This window comes from Penicillium rubens (assembly GCF_028828025.1).
Source record: "Penicillium rubens strain IBT 27055 chromosome Unknown utg000001l_segment0_segment0, whole genome shotgun sequence".
In the NCBI taxonomy this organism is placed as follows: Eukaryota; Fungi; Ascomycota; class Eurotiomycetes; order Eurotiales; family Aspergillaceae; genus Penicillium; species Penicillium rubens.
Genome location: NW_026890599.1, coordinates 4,418,895 through 4,442,790, shown reverse-complemented (window position 1 = coordinate 4,442,790; position 23,896 = coordinate 4,418,895). Strand labels below are relative to the sequence as shown.

At 49.9% G+C, this 23,896-nt stretch overlaps 13 protein-coding genes across 13 annotated transcripts; 7 read left to right on the top strand and 6 right to left on the bottom strand.

Moving 5' to 3' along the window:
- Positions 1–59: 59 nt before the first annotated feature.
- Positions 60–2,229, bottom strand: gpi16 (GPI-anchored transamidase subunit GPI16; the record flags this gene model as incomplete). The annotated part of the gene is made up of 4 exons (XM_061212020.1): positions 60–70; positions 364–1,356; positions 1,409–1,803; positions 1,859–2,229. The coding sequence occupies 4 exons, from the start codon at positions 2,227–2,229 to the stop codon at positions 60–62; spliced, it is 1,770 nt and encodes a 589-aa protein (XP_061071246.1).
- A 340-nt stretch (positions 2,230–2,569) lies between these two features.
- On the top strand, positions 2,570–3,590 carry N7525_001722 (LUC7 domain-containing protein; the record flags this gene model as incomplete). The annotated part of the gene is made up of 3 exons (XM_002557625.1): positions 2,570–2,612; positions 2,705–3,036; positions 3,111–3,590. The coding sequence occupies 3 exons, from the start codon at positions 2,570–2,572 to the stop codon at positions 3,588–3,590; spliced, it is 855 nt and encodes a 284-aa protein (XP_002557671.1).
- Positions 3,591–4,214: 624 nt separating this feature from the next.
- Positions 4,215–6,848, bottom strand: N7525_001721 (uncharacterized protein; the record flags this gene model as incomplete). Its single annotated transcript, XM_002557626.2, has 1 exon — positions 4,215–6,848. The coding sequence occupies one exon, from the start codon at positions 6,846–6,848 to the stop codon at positions 4,215–4,217; it is 2,634 nt and encodes an 877-aa protein (XP_002557672.2).
- Positions 6,849–7,565: 717 nt separating this feature from the next.
- Positions 7,566–8,315, top strand: N7525_001720 (uncharacterized protein; the record flags this gene model as incomplete). Its single annotated transcript, XM_002557627.2, has 1 exon — positions 7,566–8,315. One exon carries the CDS (start codon positions 7,566–7,568, stop codon positions 8,313–8,315), a length of 750 nt encoding a protein of 249 aa, XP_002557673.1.
- Positions 8,316–8,495: 180 nt separating this feature from the next.
- N7525_001719 (uncharacterized protein) lies at positions 8,496–10,247 on the bottom strand (the record flags this gene model as incomplete). Its single annotated transcript, XM_002557628.1, has 2 exons — positions 8,496–10,120; positions 10,178–10,247. 2 exons carry the CDS (start codon positions 10,245–10,247, stop codon positions 8,496–8,498), a joined length of 1,695 nt encoding a protein of 564 aa, XP_002557674.1.
- A 277-nt stretch (positions 10,248–10,524) lies between these two features.
- On the top strand, positions 10,525–11,513 carry pre9 (proteasome core particle subunit alpha 3; the record flags this gene model as incomplete). Its single annotated transcript, XM_002557629.1, has 4 exons — positions 10,525–10,548; positions 10,610–10,794; positions 10,886–11,304; positions 11,374–11,513. 4 exons carry the CDS (start codon positions 10,525–10,527, stop codon positions 11,511–11,513), a joined length of 768 nt encoding a protein of 255 aa, XP_002557675.1.
- A 1,302-nt stretch (positions 11,514–12,815) lies between these two features.
- N7525_001717 (uncharacterized protein) lies at positions 12,816–13,037 on the bottom strand (the record flags this gene model as incomplete). The annotated part of the gene is made up of 1 exon (XM_002557630.2): positions 12,816–13,037. The coding sequence occupies one exon, from the start codon at positions 13,035–13,037 to the stop codon at positions 12,816–12,818; it is 222 nt and encodes a 73-aa protein (XP_002557676.2).
- A 525-nt stretch (positions 13,038–13,562) lies between these two features.
- N7525_001716 (uncharacterized protein) lies at positions 13,563–13,760 on the top strand (the record flags this gene model as incomplete). The annotated part of the gene is made up of 1 exon (XM_061212019.1): positions 13,563–13,760. The coding sequence occupies one exon, from the start codon at positions 13,563–13,565 to the stop codon at positions 13,758–13,760; it is 198 nt and encodes a 65-aa protein (XP_061071245.1).
- Positions 13,761–15,051: 1,291 nt separating this feature from the next.
- On the top strand, positions 15,052–16,751 carry N7525_001715 (uncharacterized protein; the record flags this gene model as incomplete). The annotated part of the gene is made up of 3 exons (XM_061212018.1): positions 15,052–15,254; positions 15,425–15,737; positions 16,548–16,751. The coding sequence occupies 3 exons, from the start codon at positions 15,052–15,054 to the stop codon at positions 16,749–16,751; spliced, it is 720 nt and encodes a 239-aa protein (XP_061071244.1).
- Positions 16,752–17,499: 748 nt separating this feature from the next.
- N7525_001714 (uncharacterized protein) lies at positions 17,500–17,991 on the top strand (the record flags this gene model as incomplete). The annotated part of the gene is made up of 1 exon (XM_002557633.1): positions 17,500–17,991. One exon carries the CDS (start codon positions 17,500–17,502, stop codon positions 17,989–17,991), a length of 492 nt encoding a protein of 163 aa, XP_002557679.1.
- A 205-nt stretch (positions 17,992–18,196) lies between these two features.
- N7525_001713 (uncharacterized protein) lies at positions 18,197–19,006 on the bottom strand (the record flags this gene model as incomplete). Its single annotated transcript, XM_002557634.1, has 2 exons — positions 18,197–18,868; positions 18,968–19,006. 2 exons carry the CDS (start codon positions 19,004–19,006, stop codon positions 18,197–18,199), a joined length of 711 nt encoding a protein of 236 aa, XP_002557680.1.
- Positions 19,007–20,212: 1,206 nt separating this feature from the next.
- N7525_001712 (uncharacterized protein) lies at positions 20,213–21,466 on the top strand (the record flags this gene model as incomplete). The annotated part of the gene is made up of 1 exon (XM_002557636.1): positions 20,213–21,466. One exon carries the CDS (start codon positions 20,213–20,215, stop codon positions 21,464–21,466), a length of 1,254 nt encoding a protein of 417 aa, XP_002557682.1.
- A 686-nt stretch (positions 21,467–22,152) lies between these two features.
- On the bottom strand, positions 22,153–23,651 carry N7525_001711 (acyl-CoA dehydrogenase family protein; the record flags this gene model as incomplete). The annotated part of the gene is made up of 4 exons (XM_002557637.1): positions 22,153–22,286; positions 22,341–22,948; positions 23,003–23,253; positions 23,319–23,651. 4 exons carry the CDS (start codon positions 23,649–23,651, stop codon positions 22,153–22,155), a joined length of 1,326 nt encoding a protein of 441 aa, XP_002557683.1.
- Between the last annotated feature and the right edge of the window lie 245 nt (positions 23,652–23,896).

Below are 23,896 nucleotides of genomic sequence, written 5' to 3'. Positions count from 1 at the left end.
CAATGTTGCCTAGTCGAGCATGACCCGAATTGCTATTATCGCTCCGTTCTTGACAGTGTCTAGTAGGACACTAAGGGGATTACAAAGAGTATCTTATAAACACCCGACTAAGCTAGGTAAGTGTAGGGGATCTAGTTACTATAAATGGGAGGCATTTAAGGCCGAGCGTTAATATCAGCTTAGGTGGTTTAGGCGGTCGAGCGGCGGCTTGTCGCTGGAAGTTACGGTAGAAAGGCGGCCGTTTCTGGCACCGAAAGCTGTCATTTTCGGCGTCATTTACACAGGCCTTTATATTCGAGATGTAATTATTATATTCAGATATGAACTATTCCACTTTGGTATCCTTGCCACGGAGGCGATCACGAATAGCCACAAATTTCCCTAGTAAGCGGCCTTTCAAAGTCTGAGCTCCAAGGGCAGCAGCCTCATCCAGGGTGACAATTCGGCGAACCAGAATGTTGAAAATAGTTCCGAACGCAAGTGCAATCACGGTACTAGTGAGAATGATCACATTGTAAGGCATGCTGAAATCTGGGGTCGGAAGCTGAAGCAGCAGACTCGTAGACCGGATGTAGATCGGCGCATCGTGGGCTGTATCCAAGATCCGAATTACTGCAGGTGCAACATTGAACCCTCGATTAGCATCTGGCGGGTACTCGGTGTACCGAAGAATGGCTTTCTCGAAATCGTAAGTCAACGTGACGGTTGATGCGGCGGGGACAAAAAGTGCCAGTTCTAATTGTGTTCCACGCTCGCGATCAATGGCGGGCCGGTAGTACGTCTCTTTGACAATTTCAGATGCTGGCACCTCCCGCGGGACTCCGTCGTGCCCCGTGATTGTTGCGTGCAAAGTATGTATATATGGTCGCAAGAACCATGGAAGAGACTCGAAGTAGATGAAATCAACCGCGCTGGTGTTGGATGGATTGCCAAAGATAATGCGCATTCCACCACGCTCCTGGCCGTGTCCGACAATAGTTCGTTCTGCGTGCAAAACGGGCTCGTCCAACGGAACTTCAGTGTTCACTGGCTGTTGCGGAATCGAAAGATCAAAGGGAACCGATGGTGCCAATTTGAAACAGCGCGTAAAGCCATCATCTTTCTTGATTTCTTCAGCCTCCTCGGATATGAAGACACCCCTCTCGTGAGGCACCCGAAGGCAGACGCTTTGGTCACTAGAGCCATCGAGTTCTGTAAGAGGACAGACCCCATTTAGGCTTCGCCCGAAAATTTCCGTAAGACTCCACGCCTTGTCGTTTGTCTTCTCCAGCGGGTAGCATGTGTCGTCTGAATTATAAGGCTTGGAAGTGTCACAAACCAGCTGCTCGTTAGGCACAGGCCGAGGAATTGGGTTCGCTAGATCTATATTAGCAATTTTGAGCTGCATTATGCGGGTGAAAATACGCACAACGAGAGCGCTTGGACCGGTCAATATCCAAGACCATGTCCACGGTTTGCTCGATCTGAACCACACATTCTCCGTTTGCAGAGCAGACTGGCTGGATATCCACTGACATACTTTGCCATGCGGCATCGAACAATTTGTGCCCGTCAAATAGTGAGGAGATTCCAGCCTTTCCTTTGCACGGAAGCAGCTTCAAGAAAGGGGTCAAATTCTCTGTGCATACTACCTCTCCGGGGAGAGTTCCATGCAGAAGGTGCAGTTGATCAGCAGCCGAGTGATCCCCAGCTGGTTCAAAAGAAACCACAGGTCGAGTGGTCCGGGTCGAGTCCACGAAGTTCAGCGAGGCGCAAAACAAACCAGAGAGGGACTGCGTCAGGGTGACCCATTTGGCAAAAGCCCTAATTAAGTTAGCATTGTGTGTCTCTCATGTCATATTTCGAGTATGGAGCATACGCTTCGTCATCCGGCGCATCGATCCACGCCCAAAGCTCGACGCCAGTGCCTCCTTCTTTACTGCCGTTCCATGGCCGTGAGCCCCAGCTTTCAGCGTCCCATCTTCCCGTGGTGAAGCGGAGGTGTAATTCTTTTGTATGAGCATGTTGGAGAATTTGGCCAAGAGCGCGTGGCAGATATCTGAAATGCTGTTGGTCGAATGATTGTTGGGATGTATTGCTTCGGAAGTTAAAAGAAGCTAGTAAGGAGGACTGCGGAAGAGGGTGTAGGAGCAGGTGCTCGTGATAGTCGGATGACGCAAAGGCGGAGGAACTCCATAACGAGAGAATAAGTGCGACGAAAGGAAGTGAGAATAGTGAAAGGACCGTCATGACTTCATGCTTGCCGGAGCTCGGTCTTCGTCCATGCGGTTGTCACAGGTCAATTGGCAGGGGGCGTCGGCGAAGCGATGGGCCTATGTTGGCTGTGCACCCAGAAAATCAGGCCTAAGTAATCACCGAGTCAATAGAAAAGCTCCGCATTTGAGAGAAAGATCAAAGCCAAACTCCAAAAGCCCCGAGATGTCCATCTGGTCTGTTGACTGCGGAGCCTCACCGCCTTCTTGGCACCAAAAGCATCAAAAACGAAAGACTTCGTCGTTTGCCGCCAACCAGCCCGTTGTCACAATTTCGTCTTTCCTTTTCTTTCCAGCTTATTGGATACACCATCAGCATGGCAGCAGAACAGAGAAAGCTGCTTGAGCAGCTTATGGGAGGTATGTTGTCCTTTTTGTGACTCTCAAAATCTCCAAGCTCTGGCCTACCCCGACAAATCTCCAAATTGAGCTAACATTGCATCTGTCTATAGCTGATCAGCTCATTGGAACTAGCGCACAGGGTCGCAATTCTCAGCTCTCAATCACCGACAACAAAGTTTGTCGTTCCTACATAGCTGGCACTTGCCCGCACGACCTGTTCACCAACACCAAGCAAGATCTCGGACCTTGCCCCAAGGTCCATAGCGAAGGCTTGAAAGCAGAATATGACATGGCATCTTCCTCAGAGAAGGCAAAATGGGGGTTCGAATTCGATTACTTGCGCGACATGCAGAAGTACATTGATGACTGTGACCGCCGAATCGATACGGCGCAGCGCCGACTGGAAAAGACGCCGGATGAGATTCGGCAGACAAATGACCTGGTATGTCTAGCTTTGCTTCTATCGTCAAACCCCAATGAGAGGGACCTAAGGATCTCAACTAACTTCTGATATAGCTCAAACAAATTGCCGATCTATCCAACACAATCAACTCCGGTCTCCAAGAAGTTTCGATTCTCGGCGAAACAGGTTCTGTCGCACTAGCACTCAGTGAAATGCACAAAGTCCGCACCTCCAAGCACCAGAAGGAAAGTCTGGAGCGCGATCTCAAGAACCTTCAAGATACCTCTGGTCCATCCGGCCACCAGAAGCTACAAGTCTGTGACGTTTGTGGTGCCTATTTGTCTCGTCTTGACAACGACCGCCGGTTGGCGGATCACTTCTTCGGAAAGATGCACATGGGATACTCAGACATGCGCAAGAACTGTAAGAAGCTAAGCGTCGAGTTGAAGGGCCGGGCTCCGCCAGTTCGTCATCACGAAGAAGATGATAACCCTTACACCTCTGGTGGTCGCCCCGGTGCTGGTCGTGGTCCTCGGTATGGGGGTGGTGGTGGCGGTGGTGGATATCGGCGCCGTGGAGGTGGAAGGTGGTGATTTTCGATGACTTCTCTTCGTTCTTGAAGACTTGGGCTCTGGGCCCGTTGCATAGCGCAGGCGTTTTTACTTATTATCTTGTGTATGATGCTCAGACGACGGTTAGGGAGGTCATAGGATAAGTGCTCAATATCCATTTCATTTTTCATTCTTGTCCTTGTTGATATCTCACAGCCTTTGTAATATGTACGAGAATTGTGTACAGTATGGTATACATCATCTTTCCCCATGATATGATGGAATATCTCATCCACTTTCTACTGCTACCGTATCAGATAACTATGCATACAACTAGCGCCCAAATGGACCTCGACTACAAATGCAAGACTTCAACATCGGCTACAACAAACCCTACCCATCCGAGTCCAGGGCCAAACAAGCCCCGTGAGATACTAACACTAGTAGAAACGGTTTCATTTTTGCGAGTAGAGAACAACGAGGCATAAAATTTGAAAACATTTGGCGGTGGGTATTCCACTTTCCTAAAACAAACCCTTTTCCCAGCCCTAGAGACTTGGGTCCCGAACACCAGACTAGCATTGCGCAGCCTTGTAAAAACGAAATACAAAATGTGATAAACTGTACAAGTGAAAAGGAAAAATGGCTATCATGGAAATGGCCCTATTACACACCCTGTTGGGGCACGTGGCCGTTCGCTTGAGTCTCAAATAGAGCCTGCATCAAAGCGTCGTAATTAGCAGCTGCAGCAGGTTGGCGGGCCAGAATGTCGCGAACGACACTCAGCTGCGCCATGTCCACGTTGGGTGCAGTCTTCAGAAGCTGCTGAATGGCGGGGGCATCGACTTGTGGGCCGAGCACTTGCACTGCGGCAGGGAGGCCGGTCAGAGCAGGTTGGCCTTGCTGTACAGGGGCCTGCTGGCCGTATGCTGCGGGACTCGGGTTGAACCCGCCGAAGTGGGAGGGGGGCGTTGGCGCGATTCCAGCGCTGAACTGAGGCTGCTGAGGCGTCGCTGCGACGGCGGGGCTCGCAGAGACAGGGGGCTCCTGGCTAGCCTGGTGGGATGGCGGCTGGACAGATGAAGGGTTGGACTCGCCAGTCTTGACGACGAAGATAGTAAGGAGCATGCGTTGAGTAATAGGTCCCTCCAGTGAAATGTTCTCCAGCAGCTCAATGAACTCGGGCATCGTCGTGGTGCCGACCTCCATCGGGACAATGTAGGTGTCTTTGACGGCAGGTAGCGGGTGCTTTCCAATGACGCCATAGCGTCCACGACTATGGAAGTATTCAAATAATTTGTCGAAGCCTGCTCGATCCACAGGCTGATCAGGACTGGTGATTGCTATCACAGACACATCGGTAGACTTGCTGAACTGGAGACCGCATAGGTAATCAGTTGCTCGTCTAATATCGATACGGCCATCAACAACCAACGTCGAGGGCGCCAGTTGGCTCCATGGGATTCGGCCACTCAAGTCTGCGCCTCCCACATGCTTCGCGGACGAGGAGAACTCTCCAATTGGAGGCATCGTTACCTTGCCGCGCCAGATGGTGCCATCATCATCGAAATCTTTGGGTGAATAAGGAGGGGAATAAGGCTCATCGTCGCGCAAGAGCTGATCGATCTCAGCATCTGCTTGGACCCTGCCAGTAGGCAGTGGCTCGTGGATGGCGGGAGCCACTTCGGGGAAGACATGGTCATGGTGAGCACCCTCAGGTGATAGACCCCGAACATATCCATCTTTCTCTGTCTTTGGTTGCTGCGGTCCCTTGGGGCTGGTGGGAGTTTTGTGGGTTGGACTGCCGCCATCGGCCACAACACGACGAGGCCCACGGGAGAAAACAGACTCGTTCGCACCATGGTGTTCATCCTCGATCAACTCTTCTCCTTTATGGGTGCGTCGAATCCGAGGACCTTGTTCCTGGACAATGGTATGGTGTCTGTCGGCTTCTCGTTTAATTTCTGCGTCTTTCTGCTGTAGTTCTTTGCTGGCCATCTCCGCCGTTGTCATCTGAGACAGTAACTTAGGGGAGAGACTACCTATAAGCAGACGATCTCGCAGAGAAGCATTCTTCTTTACATTGAACATGATCGACCGTAATTGGGCCTTATATGCTTCATTAGGCTCCCCTGTCCGTCCACAGATACTCTCATACATGGCATCTTCAATGGATAGAGCCAGTTGCTGTGCCATGTCCTCCATCGACTGGTTCGCAGGCAAGGTAAATGACCCTGCTTTCAGGGCTGCAGTAATCTGGTCTACAAACAACTTGACGAGGTGTGTGGCAACACTCTTGCGAGCAGGCATCAGCTCCTCCAGGGCGGCAATAGCAGGTGCCTCGGGGATAGGGTCTGTCTTGATTTGGGGTGCGGTCGCCTCTGGGACAGCTGCCGGGGTAGACTGTGGGGTTACCCGTTGTTGTTTGACCTGTGGTCCCTGACAGATAAACATGTTAGCATTTTGAATGTGATGAGTGAGTGAAATGGAAGTATTTACATTCTCTGCCTCCACTGTTTCTTCAAGTTTGCGCTTGTTAGTGCTGGATCGCCGAGAATCAACAGCGTGGCCATTTTTCTCTGGTTCAGCTGAGGCGGACACAGCCGGTCCAGGAGAGCCGCGAGGACCTGGTGTGGTTGACGGCGCAGTGCGAGCTGGTGTGCTAGCATCTGTCCGACTCTCACTGGGTCTTCCTTTGCGGCCTCCCTTCTTGCCCTTCTTCCGCTTAGACTTCTTTTCTTCGGCCTCTTGGCGACGTTTCTCAGCAAGCTCTTCCCAGGGTTTCTCGCCCGCGTTGATCTTTGCCAAGAGGGTTGTGTGATTCTCTGGTCGGCATTGTTCGCAATAGTATTGATCTGGCTCTTGACCTTTCGCGAATGTGAGGCCCATACAGTCGTTGTGTTGCCATGCTGAACATTGATCACAGCAGATCATATCACGCTCCACATCCTCTTCCTCTTCATATTCACCGCAAATACATCGGATGATCTCTTCTTCGTCTCCCTCGGCTTCACTAGGACCGGGTGTAGGTTCGGCGGATAGCTTCGCGCTCTTTTCTTTCGGGCTTTTGCTTTTGCCTTTTTTCGCGGCATCATCTGGAAGTTCGAGGTTCTTGTGCTGGCCTTTGGTGGCTCGGCCGGAGCGTCGAGGTTCGTCTAGTCTTGCTGTTAGTTTGTCTTCTGGTGAATAGTCAGCAACCCCAGGTCTAGGTCGGCAACCCAGTCCTGGGGTTGCCCTGCCACTCTCAAGTGATCGGATGACAATGTGTGCAGTGATGGTGTACGAAAGCTTACCGGCCATGATAATGGTGATTTGGCGCGTACTACAGCGCGTGACAGGATAATAGATCTCTTGACTTGCTCGAAATTCGGGTGTTACCCCAGGGTGACAAAAGTCTCTACGGGCTCAAGGCGCTAATGTAATACACAAGAAGACGGCACAACAGCGTCACTGTCTAGCCCACAGTTTGCTTGATCGAATAAAAGAACCGATCTAGTCTCTGCGCAATATTTCTTGGACTGACACGCGGTGGCGAAGAACGCGCTCAAGCGGGTGTTATGGGGGACTGTGCAATCCCTTGCTGCGCGTCAAATCGACACTTGGCGCTAAGCGGGGTCGCGTGGTGTGAGTTGAGCCCAAATCACGCACTTTTGCAGTCCGAAATAGCACTAGACGTTTTGAGTTGGCGCTGGAGCAGTATTTTCTCGACGATCAAATGACGAAAGCAATAACGCCAGAGATGGATGGTTAAAAGATAGAAAAGGAATGCGATGCGATGTGAGAAGAGAGATGAATAAGTGGCTTGGCTCCCGTCTTTGTCATTCACCGGGGTTCTATCACGTGATATTTGTCACCAGCCACAGGTTCGCGGCGAAATGCCCTTCGGTGAATCTTAAGATTGAGCTTCTCCAGGTTCCCCACTCTTCATCACAGACTCTTTTATTCACGCCTGTTTGATTCTGAGCTTGTTCCACCTACTACGCCCCCGTTTTACCTACTCCTTACGACTTAGAGAACATGGCCGACGTCCGATCGCTACTCCGTAGTGAATTAGCTTCCCGCAAGGGCACATCTCAACCAAATACGACAGGAAACCGGGTCACCAAAAAGCGCAAGGTTGACAGTGGAGATGGAGTGATGCGAAAAAAGATACGTGCCGCGGAACTAGATGCATTTCAGTCTGCCTCTGGCGCAACAGGCATCGAGCAAACCACAGAGGATGAAGGTTCGGAGCAAGTCAAGGATGATGTCGTCGGCCCGGAACCTCCACTCGACAGTGAACCAGTGGTTGCTGGGCCAGCTGCAGACCTTGTGGAAGAATCAACTACGCAGCCGCCTGAAGATCTATCAACGCCTATTGACGAAGACGCGTGGGCAGCATTCGAACGCGAGGTCGCCGCACAGTCCGAGGAGCCGCATGCACCAGCTGCTGTTCTGGCCGAGGCTACAATATCTGCAGCACCAATGACAGCCGCAGAAATTGCTGCGCAGGAAGAGAGAGCAAAGGCATCAACAGCCCGCACTCGTGAGGCAGAGATGGAAGGGGAGCGAGAGGATGCCGCACGGCTCTTGGAGGAAGAGTTTGATGAGATGGATCAGTTGGAGGAGCGGGTCCGAAGGCTCAAACAAAAACGCGAGGAGTTGCGGAAAGCCCGCGCCGACGACCAGACACAGGATGAGCCGATGGGATCTGGCGTAGTGGAGCAGGTTGAGAGCGAGAGTGAAGACGATGACGACGAGGATTGGGATGATTGGAGATTTAAATGATTGAATCGATGGTGAAATGATGAATCGTCCACGTGAAGGGGAAATAGGTTTCCCTCATCTACAGTGATACCCTCAGGAACCGAATGGCATTGGTATAAGCAAATTGCCTGTTGATGTACAATATGAACTCGGCTGTCCTTATTCCGACAAATGTGATATGTAATATTCAATGACCAAATATTATTGACTCGGCTTTTGTCCCTCATCTACCGCCTGATCAACATCCATGTAGCTCATTAGTGCATCCTTGTTGACATGCATTGCCTGTTCAATCTCAGCCTCGCCTTCACGGAGTAGATGCTTTCCACGGAGAAGATCTCCTCGCTGTCTCCGCTTCTCTTCCTCAACCCGCTTCTCCCGATCTGCAAGGGCCCTCTCGCGTTTCTCCCGTTCCACTCGTTTTCGGTCGACTTCTGCTAGCTCTTCTGCCGTCATCTGTACCTCCGGCGCCGGAGGCAAAGTAGATATGTATGCCTCAATCAACGGGTTTCGGACCTCGGGCGACAGTCCGATATAACGAATATCGGTGATGATCATGGTGGGCAGAGCTTCCAAGTTCGATGACCGATGCAACAAGTCTAAAGGAACAGATTTGAGCAGAGCTGACAAGTCTGATTTGCGAGTGCTTTCCGGTTGCTTGAGACGAGAGATGTGATCCCGGTAGAACTTCTCGCGCTCTTTGTCTGCAAGTTGAGAGTCCTTCATTTCAGGTTCTTTTCTGTACTTGCGCTTAAATTCCGGCCAGTAAAGCTTCGGAGTGGCATGTTCTTGCAAAAATGCCAGATATCTAATGCGTGGGTCGGTCTTCTCCTGCTTCGCTTTCTGCTCTTTCACGTGTTGGATTCGGTCCCGTGTCCAATTGGAGAAAATCTCTCGTCGTGTCTTCATGTTTGGGGGTGCAGTATACCGAGTATCTTCAATGATGCGGCCGTCTTCAATGACCTTTTCCCATGTCGTGAATGGGTTGATTTTGAAATCATCCAGTAAGTCGCGGAAGAGGGCCTCAGCATCGGCCTCTGTCAGCGGCAGGCCTTCTGCCCCCTCTTCCCAATCTTCTTCCCCAACCTCACCATATTCCCCAGGATCCAGTCCGTAGTCTTCGCCCATGGCTGCTAGTTGATATGCCATGTCTTCTTCATTGAATTCTAGCGCCTGATCCTTGGCATCCTCACTTGCAGCTCGTGCACGCTTTGACGGCTGGCCCTCTTCTCCCTCGCTGTCTGTGACCTCGACCTCTTCATAGTCGGAGTCGTAGTCTGCGCGTTCGGTTTCTAGTGGTGTCGGCTGGCGCTCTTTGCGATTATCCTGTGGAGCAGGCGATTCCTTTTTGGCCGGCACCTCGGGCTCTCCCCTTTCTTTCCTTTCCTTCTTTTCGCGCTCGAGGCGATCAAATTCGACCACGCCCTTCAAGACTTGCTCTGGGAATTTCCAAAAGCTTTCGTTTGTTTCCGGATTGTGCACAAATCTCCTCCGAAGCTTGGTCCTTACTAGTAGCCACGGCGCGCAGTCAGGAATAGGATGCTTCGCTTTTGGGCGATCTTCGGGTTCCTTCCGTCCGCGATCGTGATAACCTCTCCCACTTCGGAATCCTCCGCGTCCACGGGAGGTTTGTGGTGGGCCAAACTGCGCTGGCCCAGAGCCAAACCCCGCCGGTCCATAGGGTGTCGAAGAAAACGGAGGTAGCGTCTCGGGATTGTATGTTGCTTCTGATATGTCGGGAGCGGCCTGAATGGGCTGAGGGGGGGTTTCTTGGGGGCGAGTATATGTCGATTGCTTTGTTGAAGAATTATAATAGTACAAATGACCTGGCTTAATACTTAGAACGGTCAAAACTTTTCACTCGAACCGAACGCAATACCAACCTGTGGGGGCCCGATGCTGTGTCCATCCCGGAGGCAAAGGGGGAGGAGCGGTGTATGTTGATCTGAGCATGACGATCGAGATGAATGAATTGAAATGCGAAATAACGTGTCAGTCGGCCTTGTAGTCCGTCCTTGCGGGTCAAAGTGGTGAAATTGTCGCAACGAAGCTTTGGTGTGGTGAAGTGGTCCGAGCTTGGCGGATGACAGAGGACGCGCCAGGGCGAGTTGCCTGGAGCTTCTACGTCTTCACCACCGACCTTCACCATCCCGAACCACCTCTTCCGCACAATCCACCCTTACCTTTAGCCCATTTCTGATTTTTTGTTGCTTTCTTTTATTCATACACGATGTCTCGGAGATACGATTCGAGGGTTTGTGCACACCGTCATTGCTTTTGTGCAGCTCCAGCTAACCTATGACGCTGTTCGAAAGACCACCATCTTCTCCCCAGAAGGTCGACTCTACCAGGTTGAATATGCACTTGAGGCTATTTCTCATGCCGGTACAGCCCTTGGTATCTTAGCCAAGGATGGAATTGTCCTTGCTGCTGAGAGGAAGGTGACCAGCAAGCTGTTGGAGCAGGATACCTCCGCCGAGAAGCTCTACACAATCAACGAGTACGCCAACCCCCACCATTTATTTCGTCTCGAGCCGAAATGGCCAGATTTGCTGCGTTTGCTATTGGGATAAGTAGCTAATATTTTCTAGTAACATGATCTGCGCCGTTGCGGGTATGAACGCCGATGCCAACATTCTGATCAACTATGCTCGCCAGAACGCCCAACGCTACCTCCTAACGTACAACGAAGACATTCCATGTGAACAGCTTGTCCGCCGATTGTGTGACCTGAAGCAAGGATATACCCAACACGGAGGTCTCCGTCCGTTCGGTGTCTCCTTCATCTACGCCGGGTACGACCACCTCCGTCAGTTCCAGTTGTACCAGAGCAACCCTAGTGGAAATTATGGAGGCTGGAAAGCGACAAGCGTTGGCGCAAACAACGCAAGCGCGCAGAGTCTCCTCAAGCAAGATTACAAGGAGGACTGCGATCTCAAGGAGGCTTGTGCTATGGCTGTTAAGGTGCTGAGCAAGACTATGGACTCCACAAAGCTGAGCAGTGAGAAGAGTAAGTTTCTCGGTAGTCTCTTCTGCATTCTATTTCGTTTCATCATACTAACATTTGTACTTTACGTAGTCGAGTTTGCAACAGTGGGCAAGACTAGGGATGGCAAGATCTACCACCACCTATGGACTGCGGATGAGATTGATTCCCTTCTTCGGGAACAAGGGCTGGCCAAGGTCGATGACGAGCCCGAGGCTGGTGACATAAAATAGATTAAATCCTCTCTTGTTCCTTTTTCCGTTTCAGATACTCGAATCCAATACTTTGACCATAATCACCCGGTTGCAATATCCTAGTGTCGTCTCATTTCCAAACAAAACATTAGTCTTGCTATCTATCGCGCCTGCTTTTGTTTATGGCTGCGTCTGGTGTTGTTCTCTTGTGACGTGGCATGCACATCGGCCCAGTCTCAGCGCTCTCCTTCACTTCTGCATTCCAATTCGATGCTGTTTGCCTGGAGTATGCTGAAGCAGGTAGGTACACGTAGGCTGAAGAGACATGGATGTTACTTAGGGGCATGCGGGCTCTAGCCAGCACCAGTAAATTCTCCGATTATAGGGCCATGATATATAGTTCCCAGCTCGCCGCTCTGTAGCCTTCAATTCGATATCTCTTCCCTTTTCCTCTCCCTTATTAATATCACTGGCACGTACCAAACATGTTGTTATTTTGCCTAGATTTTCCAAACCCACCATTTTGGAGCTGGGCTGAAGATTTGCAATGTTGGAGTTTCCCAAGGTCCTGGGAGTATAGAGCAAGGGAAGTGGAACCCACCTTAGCCCACCTAGCCCGACATTCTTCCTCACAACACTATCAACCCGCGGAGCTGCTTCGAATTTCCAACTCTTTTTCTAGGGACTTTACCCAGATCCATCTTGCAAGATTGTGACAGGTCCACCTGCAACTTATTAGGTTATCTAAGCAGGGGTCGTCACGTGCGGGGGTATGTGATGAGGGGCATTTTGTTCCACACTATGTGCCCTTGTTCTGACACCAGACACCACGGCTCTCATTTCAAGGATTCATCTCAATTCTGAATGGCTACTTAATATTCTTCAGGCCTCAATGGCTCTTTTGTCTGGTTACAGCAGGTGCCACTTCTTGTTTTGTGAGACTTAATCTGTCTCAGCGAACCGCTCACCCAGCAAAACAGGGCGCTTATGACACGACTAGTCCCTATTGTCATTTTTTTTGGGAGCTTAACAGCCTATCGACAGAAAACAGTATGGAGACTGAACCAATCAAATTCTTCGTCAATCTTCTTAGAGGCGATCTGGTTCTCCCATCACCTTGCAGAACCTCGATTCGGACTTACTGTCACGGACAAATGGTGAAACATGAAACTCGCTGCAAATCCCAAGAAAGAAACAGTGACAGGCAACAGAACGAACGACAGGGTAATTGGCCACCAAGGACCCGAAACAGGCTAACACAATTGCTGTCCAACGAATAAGGATGAAAGAAAAAAGCCAGAAAAACCAAAGGAACACCGGTTTTACAAATCCAAACCAATCCTATCTTAGGAGAGTGCTCCTTCGGTCGTCCCGCTCCCGCTGCAGGGAGCGGATCTCTTTCTCCAAGTCCATAATGAGTTTGTGAGACCGATCCATCGAGGCCACAAGTGTGGCACCCTCTCGCTTCCACCGGTCCAAACGGTCGACTTCGGCACTACGCCGGCGATATTTGGTTTCGATCTTTTCGCAGAGACGACAGTTTGTCTTCTCGTTCTCAGTCATGTTGACGAGTCTCATACCGCATGTCTCGCCGGTGCGATATTCATAATTGCATCGATGAGCAAAGCTGGTCCAGCTCCAGTCTCCACACGCAAATCTCTTTTGGTTGTAAAAGCACATGCCTATCAGATCTGTCAGTGCTGCTCAATCTGCAAGTACGACATAACCCACTTGCTCACGGCTCCGTCTTTGTTTCAGCTTGAATACTGGGTTGCTATTGGTTGCACCTGACAGTACACTTGCGCTTGCCAGATTTGATAGGCCGGCGTTTGTCTGTGACTTTAAAGGACTGAGAAAGCTCAACAAAGTTGAAACAAATTTCGAATGAATCGTTTTTATGAAGAAGATCTATTGGCCTGGCTTGAAGATTTCAGACTCGAATTATGAAACCGGATGGATGATTGAGAACTTCACGGCATCCTGGGGGCGCTGACAGGCTTATTTATGTTTCGGACGAAGTTTCAATGCCATGGCTCTATTCTCCCATGTTTGCTCGTCCCACTGTTGATCGACGTTTGTCAGTGCCCGATGGCTTATCATCCGTGGTTCCAGTCCGTGGATTCACATCGCACCTGCCTGACGGTTGATCCGGTTGGCTGGGAGCAGTTCTCCAAGCAGTGGAGACAGTACGATGGCCATGGTATCTCGAATGGAGCCACTATGAACAACCGGTTGCTTCATGGATGCATGCAACCCTCAGCCGTGGCGAGTCCCTCCTCATGGTGATGATGTACGATGGGCCGAAAATCCCTCAATTCACGGCTGCAATCCTCTAGTTTCTAGATTCGACTACTGCAATTATGCCGTCGCCATCTGCCTCTCCCCGCTTTCATGTGGATGCTGTTCGCATGGACTCGCACTCCTGTGATTCTCTTGCGTTTTGCATGGCTGATCCTGCATGGTCGAATCCGTCCCGGTGCTTGCCAGCTGTCGTATTGATGCAATAATCAGGATTCCATGCCCAGGGATAACCCTGTCTACATGCGAGAGAAAAGCTACTGCCTTCGCAAATGTGACGGGACTCTGCACGCCACTTGTGACTCCACCACAATGGGTTGTTATATCTTGATGCAATTTTTCGACAGCCGCAATTATTGATTGGCTCAATGCCTCATCTATCATGAGCACTGACACGGGATTCTGGCCGAACGCCATGTTTTGTCCGCAGAAGTATCTATCCGATATTGCTGTCAGTGTGATTGCAGACGCATGCACATCCCAAGTTATTGCCTTCACTCCAATTCATGGCTCCTACGTTTCCTGCATTTGGGCAATAATGGAAATCTTTATTGGGTCTCAGCATGTGGGTGCAACCATTAGCCCCTGTCTTCTTGTGTTATTCCTGCCGAGCCTTACTCGCCAGTCCATCGAAATTCAGACCTAGCGGTCTTTCCACCCTGCCGCACTTCTCCGGTCCGTGGCTTCAGCCAATAGCCCTCACTCAAGTGGCAATGCTAGAGTCTCCGCGGCCCTATCATTGGCACTGGAGTTCAAGGACACGGTCCACGCAATTGAAATTTATTGTGCCACACCCCAAAAATTAGGGATGCAGGCCAGATAGATCCATTTTCGTTCAGCTGATCTCTCACTCCTGCAAAGAGGGATCCTGCATTTTGCCCGCTCATGTGTGTGTTCACCATCATCCACTTGCTCCTTATGGCGGAAATGATAGGATCGGATTGATGTACGGCGCTCGCCGCAGACACGAACCGTGACACATTCCACATATTGTCGAGCCACATGCAGCTGCACCAAAGCTCAGGGACTCTGACGTGGCACGTTGTTTCTGGCTTTCTGCGTCAATTCCTGGTAGCGATGGCTGGCTCGAAGGCCGTGGATCGCCGTTTACGGATTCTATGCAAGCTCCACCAGGGAGCCAGATGCCATTCACGTTATTGACAATGACGAAATATGACTGATTGCCAATGTGGAATGGAAAATCCTGCAGACTTCTGTGCTTGCCGTTCTGGTCGAGGCCTCTGAGAAATGCACCAATACGACAAGCGATCGTCGGGGAATGCCGCTCAACCACGCCCAGCATTGGACCCAGGATGATGATCCATGGCAAGATGTTGAGTTGGCAACTGGCATCCCTGATGATGGCTCACAGCCTCAATATGGCCATAACACTCGGTGGATCTATCCTTTGCTGCGGCGAGCTGGTTGCATCCAGCCCCAAAAAGCTCTCGAATCAAATTCCGGTGCCCCCCCTGCTCCTTTGTCTCTCGTCTTACCGCCGAAACTCATCGCCCATCCCTAGTGCACCAAAGTTTCTCCTGGCAAGGATCAGGCCGAGGGTCTGGGAAAAGCATGGTTGTCGTTTCTGCCCAACAAGCGAAGTTGCCGGGTGAAATACTAAAGCGTTTTTGATCTGGTTGGAGTTACCGCAGGCCAATTTTGAGCGCTATCAACCAGAAAAGCCCGTGCCTCAACGTTAAAATTGAATTCCAGGACCCGCATACAGGCTCCCACAGCGTCGGGCTCTTTTGGTCCCGTGATATGAAAGTGAACGGAGGCTCCCGCACCCTACCCACGCGTGCTTTTGGACGGCGACAAATCGCTGAGGTTAATGCTACCTTTGGTGCTGGACAGCAAAAAAGCCCACTGTCTACATTCTGTCAGGCGTACGGGGATTGGTCGGCCGGTCAACTTATCCTCACCTGCAGCCGGCCCAATCGTCCAATGGCAACCGTTAGCCAGGATGTCAGTTGTATGCAACTAACGACACCTTTCCCCACTCCAAAAAGGCATGTGCATCTCATCAGAACTTGCGTTGGATGAGGCCTACGACTACCTCTCATTGGTAGATCGTACTTTCTCTGAGTGGGCCCTCGCATTCGCGTGTTCCCCATTATCATTGTCAAACCTCCCTATGCAGATGCTCTACCTGCAGCACACGTCGTGAACACAGCACCAAATCACGTTCTAGGGGCACTATTTTCTTTTCTTTTTCTTCTGCATCATTTACCACTGCCTACGTTGCAAAGAAGCCCTTCTACCTCGTAATTCTATTGATCGGACAGGGGCACCTCGGACGTTGTCAATTCGAGTTTGTGCGTGGATTACCCTAACATTGCATTTGATTTAGGCCGCCCCAACACCCGGAGGGCATTGATGGGATATTATTAATATATGCAAGCGCATATTTACTTCATATGTCAATCTTATCTACTTAAAGTTCGGGCACACATATTGCTTTTGCTTTTGCTTTCCACACCTTCTCAGAGTCCGTTGACTCCAAGCAACCTCAGAACCTTCTTTGAATAACCAAACCAATTGTTCTCTAGCTCCAACAAGGTCCAACATCCGGCTCCATTCATTTCATCGTCCTTGTACCCTACCTTTGAATGAACGAAACGCAGGCTATGATCCCCTCCTCCTCCCCCCCCACCCTTGCCGGCTCTTCCTTGCAAGCCACGAAAGAATTTGTTCCTACAACGTTACGATGCTACAATTGAGAATATCCCGCAATGAAGTAAGTGGACCCATACGGAAACTGATGGATTAGCAAAGGCTTTAGCCGAATATCCTGGCCAGTCTGCTCTCGAGTTAGTCCGCTCACCGCGCACGCTCGAACCCCTCTACAACAACGCCTCTGCCTATTACTGGGATGCCCGGAAAGAACAACGTCACCTTCCCATGCATCATTTAGCGACATGCTTTGATCGGCTGGCGGCCCGTCAGCCGTCAGAATATGACCTAAATATCGTGGTGTGACGGTCGACCAGAAGTACGTTCGTAGCCGAGCCTAGAGTCCACATGGTGGATACGATATTGTGTGTGGTTAATGGCAGCCACTGCCTCAACTGCAAGTCACGTATTGGACTCCATCGCTAGAGTCCCCCCGCTTTAGTTTAGCCTCTGCTGCAGCTACTCTCAATATCATTCTCACATTACACGATGCCCTTCGACGTCGCCGTAGGCCTCTCTCTATGAAAACCTTCCATCTCTTTCCTAATTTCGATTCGATTGATTGCAAACAGGTGATACCTATTTCCACATCAATCCCTTGTCTTTAGCAATGCATGATATATCATTATGGGCATGCCAGCTGATCCCAAGATCCCGATGTAGATCCAAGTAGCATGGTATATCAGATCAACGCGAATTAGCAGCTGGGACTTCTAAGGGGCCTTTCATTTCATTTGTATAAGGCCGGTCTCTTAGGGCAAGCTCATTGCCCGATTAGGTTAGCCCGGCTGTTTCTGGCCAAGTGACGTCAATATGATCCTATGGTCTGCAGAACTTGGAACGCAGAGAAGAGCGAGAAGTCTCAAGACTTTCTTTTGATCGATTTTCCCTGATAATGATAACAAGCAATCCTTCTGTCTAACAAATTGCTTTCCTCCAGTTCATTACACTTACAATCTCGATACCCAAGCCCAACCACAACAAGGTATCTCCACCAACCATTTCACTTCTGCGCCTGAAATCATCCCCGAATTTCATATCCACATCTCACAGAATGTGGAAAACCATTATTTCAGCCGGCCAGCAAGCCACCCGAGTCAGTCGGAGCCAGGTCTCAAAAACCACCACCCAATCCCTCGCGATCCCAACAGCAACAAGAACGCCCTTCAGCACAACCCCTCTGTTTCAGGTCGAAAAGGGCCAGACCTCGCTCGACCGTGAAACATTGAACCCGGAGCGCTCAGAGACTGCCAAATCTGGTACGGACGCCGAAGTCGCCAAGCACCCCTCTGCATTCGACCCATCGAACACAGCACCGGAGAGCGAGCTCGCGGCAACTGAAGAGGAAAGCAGACAAGAAGGCAAGAAGGAGAGTCCTCTAAATATGAGTCCAGCCAATAAGGGTGCCAGCTCTTACAGGCACCCGGGTGAGGAAGGGCCTGATCGGAATCGGGATCGCGGCGTTTCCAGCACTCGTGGGTCGCCGAAGAAGGGCCGTAGTATTCATGTGAAGGAGGATGGGACTCATGTTTCGTACCGGGATTGAATGCTTTGTTCATACTATTGCGGGCGATAAATGGTCATATCATGCAGTGTCTTCGGCATCTCCAAATACATGTCATATTGAAATTTCGATCAATGCAATCAAGTAATTTGTCCACAGCCGCATAACGTCATAAGGCCCAAACCATAAGAATTATACAAATGTGTATTCACAAACAGACATAGCCCATTCAAACGCATCGAGGTCTTCAGGACGAGCTTTCCTTGCCGTATTTGATAATATCACTGCCAAACAAGGTCCAGACCTTCTCACTGCCCTTAGGAACATCACCTTCCAACGCCTTCAGACCAGCATTGACAGCAGCTTTGCCAATAACATCCGCCTCCTGAGCCCAACCATCTTTTAAACCGGAGTGCAGCTTGCCAGCCCAGTTCGCAACGAACCGAATCCCAGCCTCGAGCGGCCGGCTCTCCTCACGAGTACCAGCGATCAACCCAGGGCGTAGGATGACCATGTGCTCAAAGCCAATCTTCTTGATATCCTCCTCGATTTCTCCCTTCATGCGGGCATAACCCATGTTGGAATCCTTGTTGGCACCGGTAGAGGAGATCAGCACGTAGACCTTAGTGCCAGCTTCATGCGCGGCCTTGGCCAGCTCGACGTTCAACCCATGCTCGATTTTGTATTGGTTCTCAAATCCGCCTGCGGCTGCTCTTGTGGTTCCGAAGGCGGAAAAGAAGATACTGGGGGTCGGGGTGAGGGACGAGAGCTGGCTTGCCCAGGTGGCGGTATCGCCAGACACGAAGTTGGTGAGTTTGGCTGGGGGCGTGCCGCTAGTAGCTGGCGGAGTGCGACGGGAGATGGTGTCAACGCGGGTTACAGTGGGGTTGGAGATAAGGCTGGCGAGGATATGGGAGCCCTATCGGTTATACGACTTAGCTCAGGTTCTAGGCCCGGTATGTTTGGGAAGTTTGCGACGAGTAGATTGAGGAGTTTTGCTTGCAGGATGGACACTTACCACCATCCCCGTACCACCGATCAATGCGGCATTCACCATGTTTGTATATCTGGAGTTGCTGTTAGTGTAGATGTCCGTCGCGTTTGTACAGCATAAGATATCAAGAGGGGAATGCAGTGGGAGCTCGAGAATCCATCTAGGCGTAGTGCCTTTCGTCATCCCGAGGAAGAGCTAAACTGCATTTGGTAAGTGCAACTTTGTGCACAGTAATGCACAATAATGTGTGCATAACCAGTCCTCAAATCGTTCCTAAACCGAGGAGCCGACGTGCTCGCGAGGGACCGAGAATTGAGAACTCCATTGAAGCATGCAATGTTGTTCCCATGAAAGATAAACCTAGCGAGGCGACTCTGGCCAGTGCCCTCTTGACCTACCTGGTGCTACACTATTTTCTGCTCTACAGCCGTGGCTCTCTAAAAGGGGAAAAACACGACACAGTTTTGTTTTGACGTATTGGTCAACTGCATGTTTACTTGAATTTTGAGCAATATCGAGAAGTCCAATTTACGTATCATTAAATAACTCGTACCAACTCAGACGAGCAGTTTATTTGGGAGTCAAATTCTTAATAAACCCACTTTACTAAAGTTATGCACCTATCGGGGATGTTGTGCTGCTGAAGCAAGAGTACCGAAGTGGTCATGTATAACCAGATGTGCTGAGTCTTGGAAATGACGGAGAGGCATTCTTGATTGAATGTTGATTAAGAAATCGTTGGATTGCACGGGGGATTATTCCAATGTCATCATGCCCATACTATGCCTGGTTGTTCATGAAACTGTCTCAGCCGATACGTTCTAGGATTGAATCCAATATATTCTCCCGAGAGAGGAGTAATTAATTGCTAGTGGGATATTCCATAGAGAGACAAGGTTCCTCTAGTTATCCATCCCAAGGTTGACATGAAGCTTACACTTGTATATATGATCGACAGTCACGTCAATGCTGGTAGTGAATGATTAAATAAATATAGCGATGCTATACTTCACAACGCCTATTCAAAGAGCGGAAAGTTACTGTTCAATAATGCCTGCGCGCTCAACGCATAGATATAAATCAATGGTTAGTAAATGGCAAAGTGTACCCGGGTACTTCATTGAGTCATAGTAAGCTCACCATCTCGAGAAACTTTAGAGCTAAATAACGGTTTACTGAAATGATAATCATTACATACAACTGCTCGACTTGGATATATACTGTAAAATACCCCTCTTGTCGTGGACAGAGTTCTACTTTCCTTTCAAAATGTCTCTTGACTCCTTGCCCATCGAAGTAATCTATCTTATTGTCTCGTATCTGCCACGGCGCAAAGATATGCTGTCACTCCTACGATGCAATCGTATGCTTCATGATATCGTGATCCGTCCCCTGTACAAGCAAGACAAGGATGAACGCAAATACGCTGTAGATCATCCATTGCAATGGTTGATAGAAAGAGGGTTTGAATCGGGGGTCCAGCGCATGATATCGCAAAACAACCTAGATGTGAACATGAAACTGTGCCCCCGGTACTACATGTGGGCCAACACACCTTTACTCTGTGCCACCAAATCTGGTCATACGAATATTGCAGAGCTCCTTCTGCGCAATGGAGCCCAAGTCAATCTCGACACAGATATGCCCGCGTTGCAATATGGTGTGAGACTAGGAGACTTCAACATGACCAGCTTACTCCTCCAGCATGGAGCTCATGTAGACCTTGTTTCAAGCGGTATTTGTCCCCTGGGACGTGCCCTGGAATGTGACACTTGGAGCTCGGAGACATGGAATAACCCACCACCCGAAGGAGACAAGAAGTTTGTCAATATAATCTCGTTGCTGCTGGCTCACGGGGCAGATCCAAATTTCCAATACGGGGATGAATTGCCTACCTGTCTTCACAGGATGACTAGGAGGCCATGGATTTCGATGAAGAAACTGTTCCGTCTGTTTCTCGACTATGGTGCTGACTTAAATGCGCAAGACTCGGGAGGAAACACTCCCCTTCACGATTCTTTTGCCCACAACGCCTTCCTAGGAAATAAGAAGGCCCAAAAAGAATTCGTGGAATTGCTTTTGAGATCTGGTGCCGATATTAGCATACGGAACTGGAAAAGAGAACCACCACTTGGTATCAGATTTGGGGATCCGGACATCTTTGCACAGGCCTTGAAACCAGGACCGAGGACTCGCTGCCACGTTGAAAAGGGAACCATGGCTCTTCACAGGATTGTGAAAACCAGTTTGCGAAAGCAAAAGGGCAAAAAACAACGTCAGGTCAACACTGTATTGATAGAACTACTCTTGGAGCACGGAGCTCGTGCAGACCAAGTAGTTGATGGAAAGTGTGTACTAGACTTGCCCGCGGCAGGGATGTATCCGGTACTGGAGAACTTGGTAGGAGTGAGAATGACTGCAAGGGGAGCTTCGAGGAAATCTTCAAGCGAATCTTCAAGCGAATCTTTTGTGAAGGACAGCTCCAAGGACAGCTCCACCAAAGAAGTCTCAGGTGGAAAGTAGCTGGTCAACGAGAAAAGCCTAGAAATACAAGAAACCAATGAAGCTCAGGAGAACACTGTCCCGAAGGAAAGCCAAAAAAAAGACTACCAGGAAGCCCACGAAGTTCAAGGGTTCCTCACGAGACGCAAACCGAACTCGAACCATGTGGTATTACCCCGGTGGATTGTGTACAGGGATGAAAGTCTAAATTAGACGACTTCTTTGGAGATACGCTCTTATTTGAGCAGGGAAGAGCGCCAATTGCCGTTGCTATTAGATTATGGTAGAATTGCTCAAAATGCGAGAAGATATTCTAGCTTTCAAATGCAAAGGCCATGATGGCGTAAAGGTCTGTATGACTATAATTGATCTAAGATCCATGGAGATATTATATGACGTCTCGTGTTTCGCATACGTCTGCAGGTTAAGACGAGTGCAATATCGGGTCTTTTTTGGACGAGATACAAGACACGGTAGTTCGTGCGACTTCGAGGATAGGTGGAGTGGGAACTAGTGGAGAGACTACAAGCCTTAAGAATGCTTAGCATTTTGAGTCTAGGCTGATTATGCTCAGTTGTAATAAAAGAACCCCTAATAGAAGGTAACGTTGGTCTGTCTATGGACATAAATGGAAGTTCGAGTATATTAGCCGAAACAGCCGGATAAGTGATACTCCTCAAAGACCAAAGGTTTTGTGAATAAGCCAATCAAATTTTGGCGTTCTTGGAGAGCTTCTTCTCTTCAGCCTGATAGAGCTTGACCAATTGGCGCACAGACAGATCGAGCAGCACGTCTTCTGAGCCACCTGGAATACGGGCACCAGGAACATCGCGAAGAATAGCTAGAGACGTGGTTAGCTTGTTTCAATCGCATACTGATACTCCTGTGAGCATACCTTCGACCAATTCACCCTGACCAGTTTTAGTAAATCCATTGCCCCCAAACAACAAAACGGCTGTTTGGGCACACTCGTTCAAAACCATAGCAGACTTTGCTTTAGCCAATGCCGTCAATCCACCGAGTTGACGATCTCCTTCCTCTTTGCTGAGGTGAACTAATTGGTACAAGATCTGCTCAACCCACGCCCACATAGATTCAAGTTCAGCGCCTGCCTTGGCAAGACGGTGGCGGACCACGGGTTGGTCCATGAGCGTCTTTCCGAAAGCCTCACGCTTCAGACAGTACGAGAAAGCGGCAGAAAGGGCCACACGAGCTTGGCGAGTGACCCCAACGGCAATAACAAGTCGCTCGTGGTTGAAGTTGGTCATGATGATACGCATGCCGTCCCCTTCTTTGCCAATGATGTTTGACACAGGAACCTTGACGTCGTCGAGCTCAATGTATGTGGTCCCGCCTGTGATCTGACCTGAGACTTTAAGTCGGCGCATCGAGACGCCGGGGTGGCCCTTCAAAGGCACAACCAGAACGGAAAGACCTGCGGCTCCTGGTCCACCGGTGCGCACCGCCATGGTAGCATAGTCCGACCAAATACCATTCGTGATCCTGGATATTGCGATCAGCTGGCAGCTTTATTATTATTGCAGAATTGTCTCTCACCACTTCTTGGATCCGTTCAGGATGTAGTGTTGACCATCGGCACTCTTGACAGCAGTTGTGGTGATGTTTGCGACATCACTCCCGGCCTCGGGTTCCGTGATGGCAATACAGCCTCGTTTCTTACCTGTGAGCAGTTCGGGCAAGAACCGCTCTTGCAACTCAGTGCTACCAAATTTGTAGATTGGTGCAATTCCAAAAGCGAACCCAGCATTTAGGGAGCCACTAGGGCCACTGAGACCAGACCGGGCCATCTATTTGCAAATAACCAGTCAATTACCTTGCGATTACATATAGTCAGATAATTTTCATAGCATACCTCATCACAGTAAATTCCGGTGTAGATGTAGTCCCAATCCTCGACCTTGACTCCCAGGATATCATTGATTCCCAGGCGCTTCAACCAATCCACAGGTAATGGGGCCGGCATGTTGGGCAACAGCATATTATGCTTGCAGAACGTGTGGAAAACATGCTCAGGAACTGTTCCTTCACGCTCCCACTCCAACGCATGCTGAATCAAGTTTTCTGTTGCGAATTTACGGCATGCTTGTTGGAAGCGACGGTGGGCAGGCGTAATGTAGGGAGAAGGGAGGCCACGAATATAAGGCGGCTCTGAGAATGGAATGGGATTTGGTGAATTGTACGCCATAATGAACGAGTCAACAAAGAGATATATTATCAGAGAATGTATTTGGGAATACGCATTGGACTATATTGGTGTTTATGTATCAGGATCAATTATCTACGAGGGGATGGAATGGCTTCTCCGCATTCTGACGACCGAGGCTCGGTGTGATTTGTGCTCCCGTGCACAAGCGTGTGCACAAGCACATCACGTGGCGCGCTCGTCGCTAACATCCACCCGTGGACGGGTACCTACATCGTACATACCTA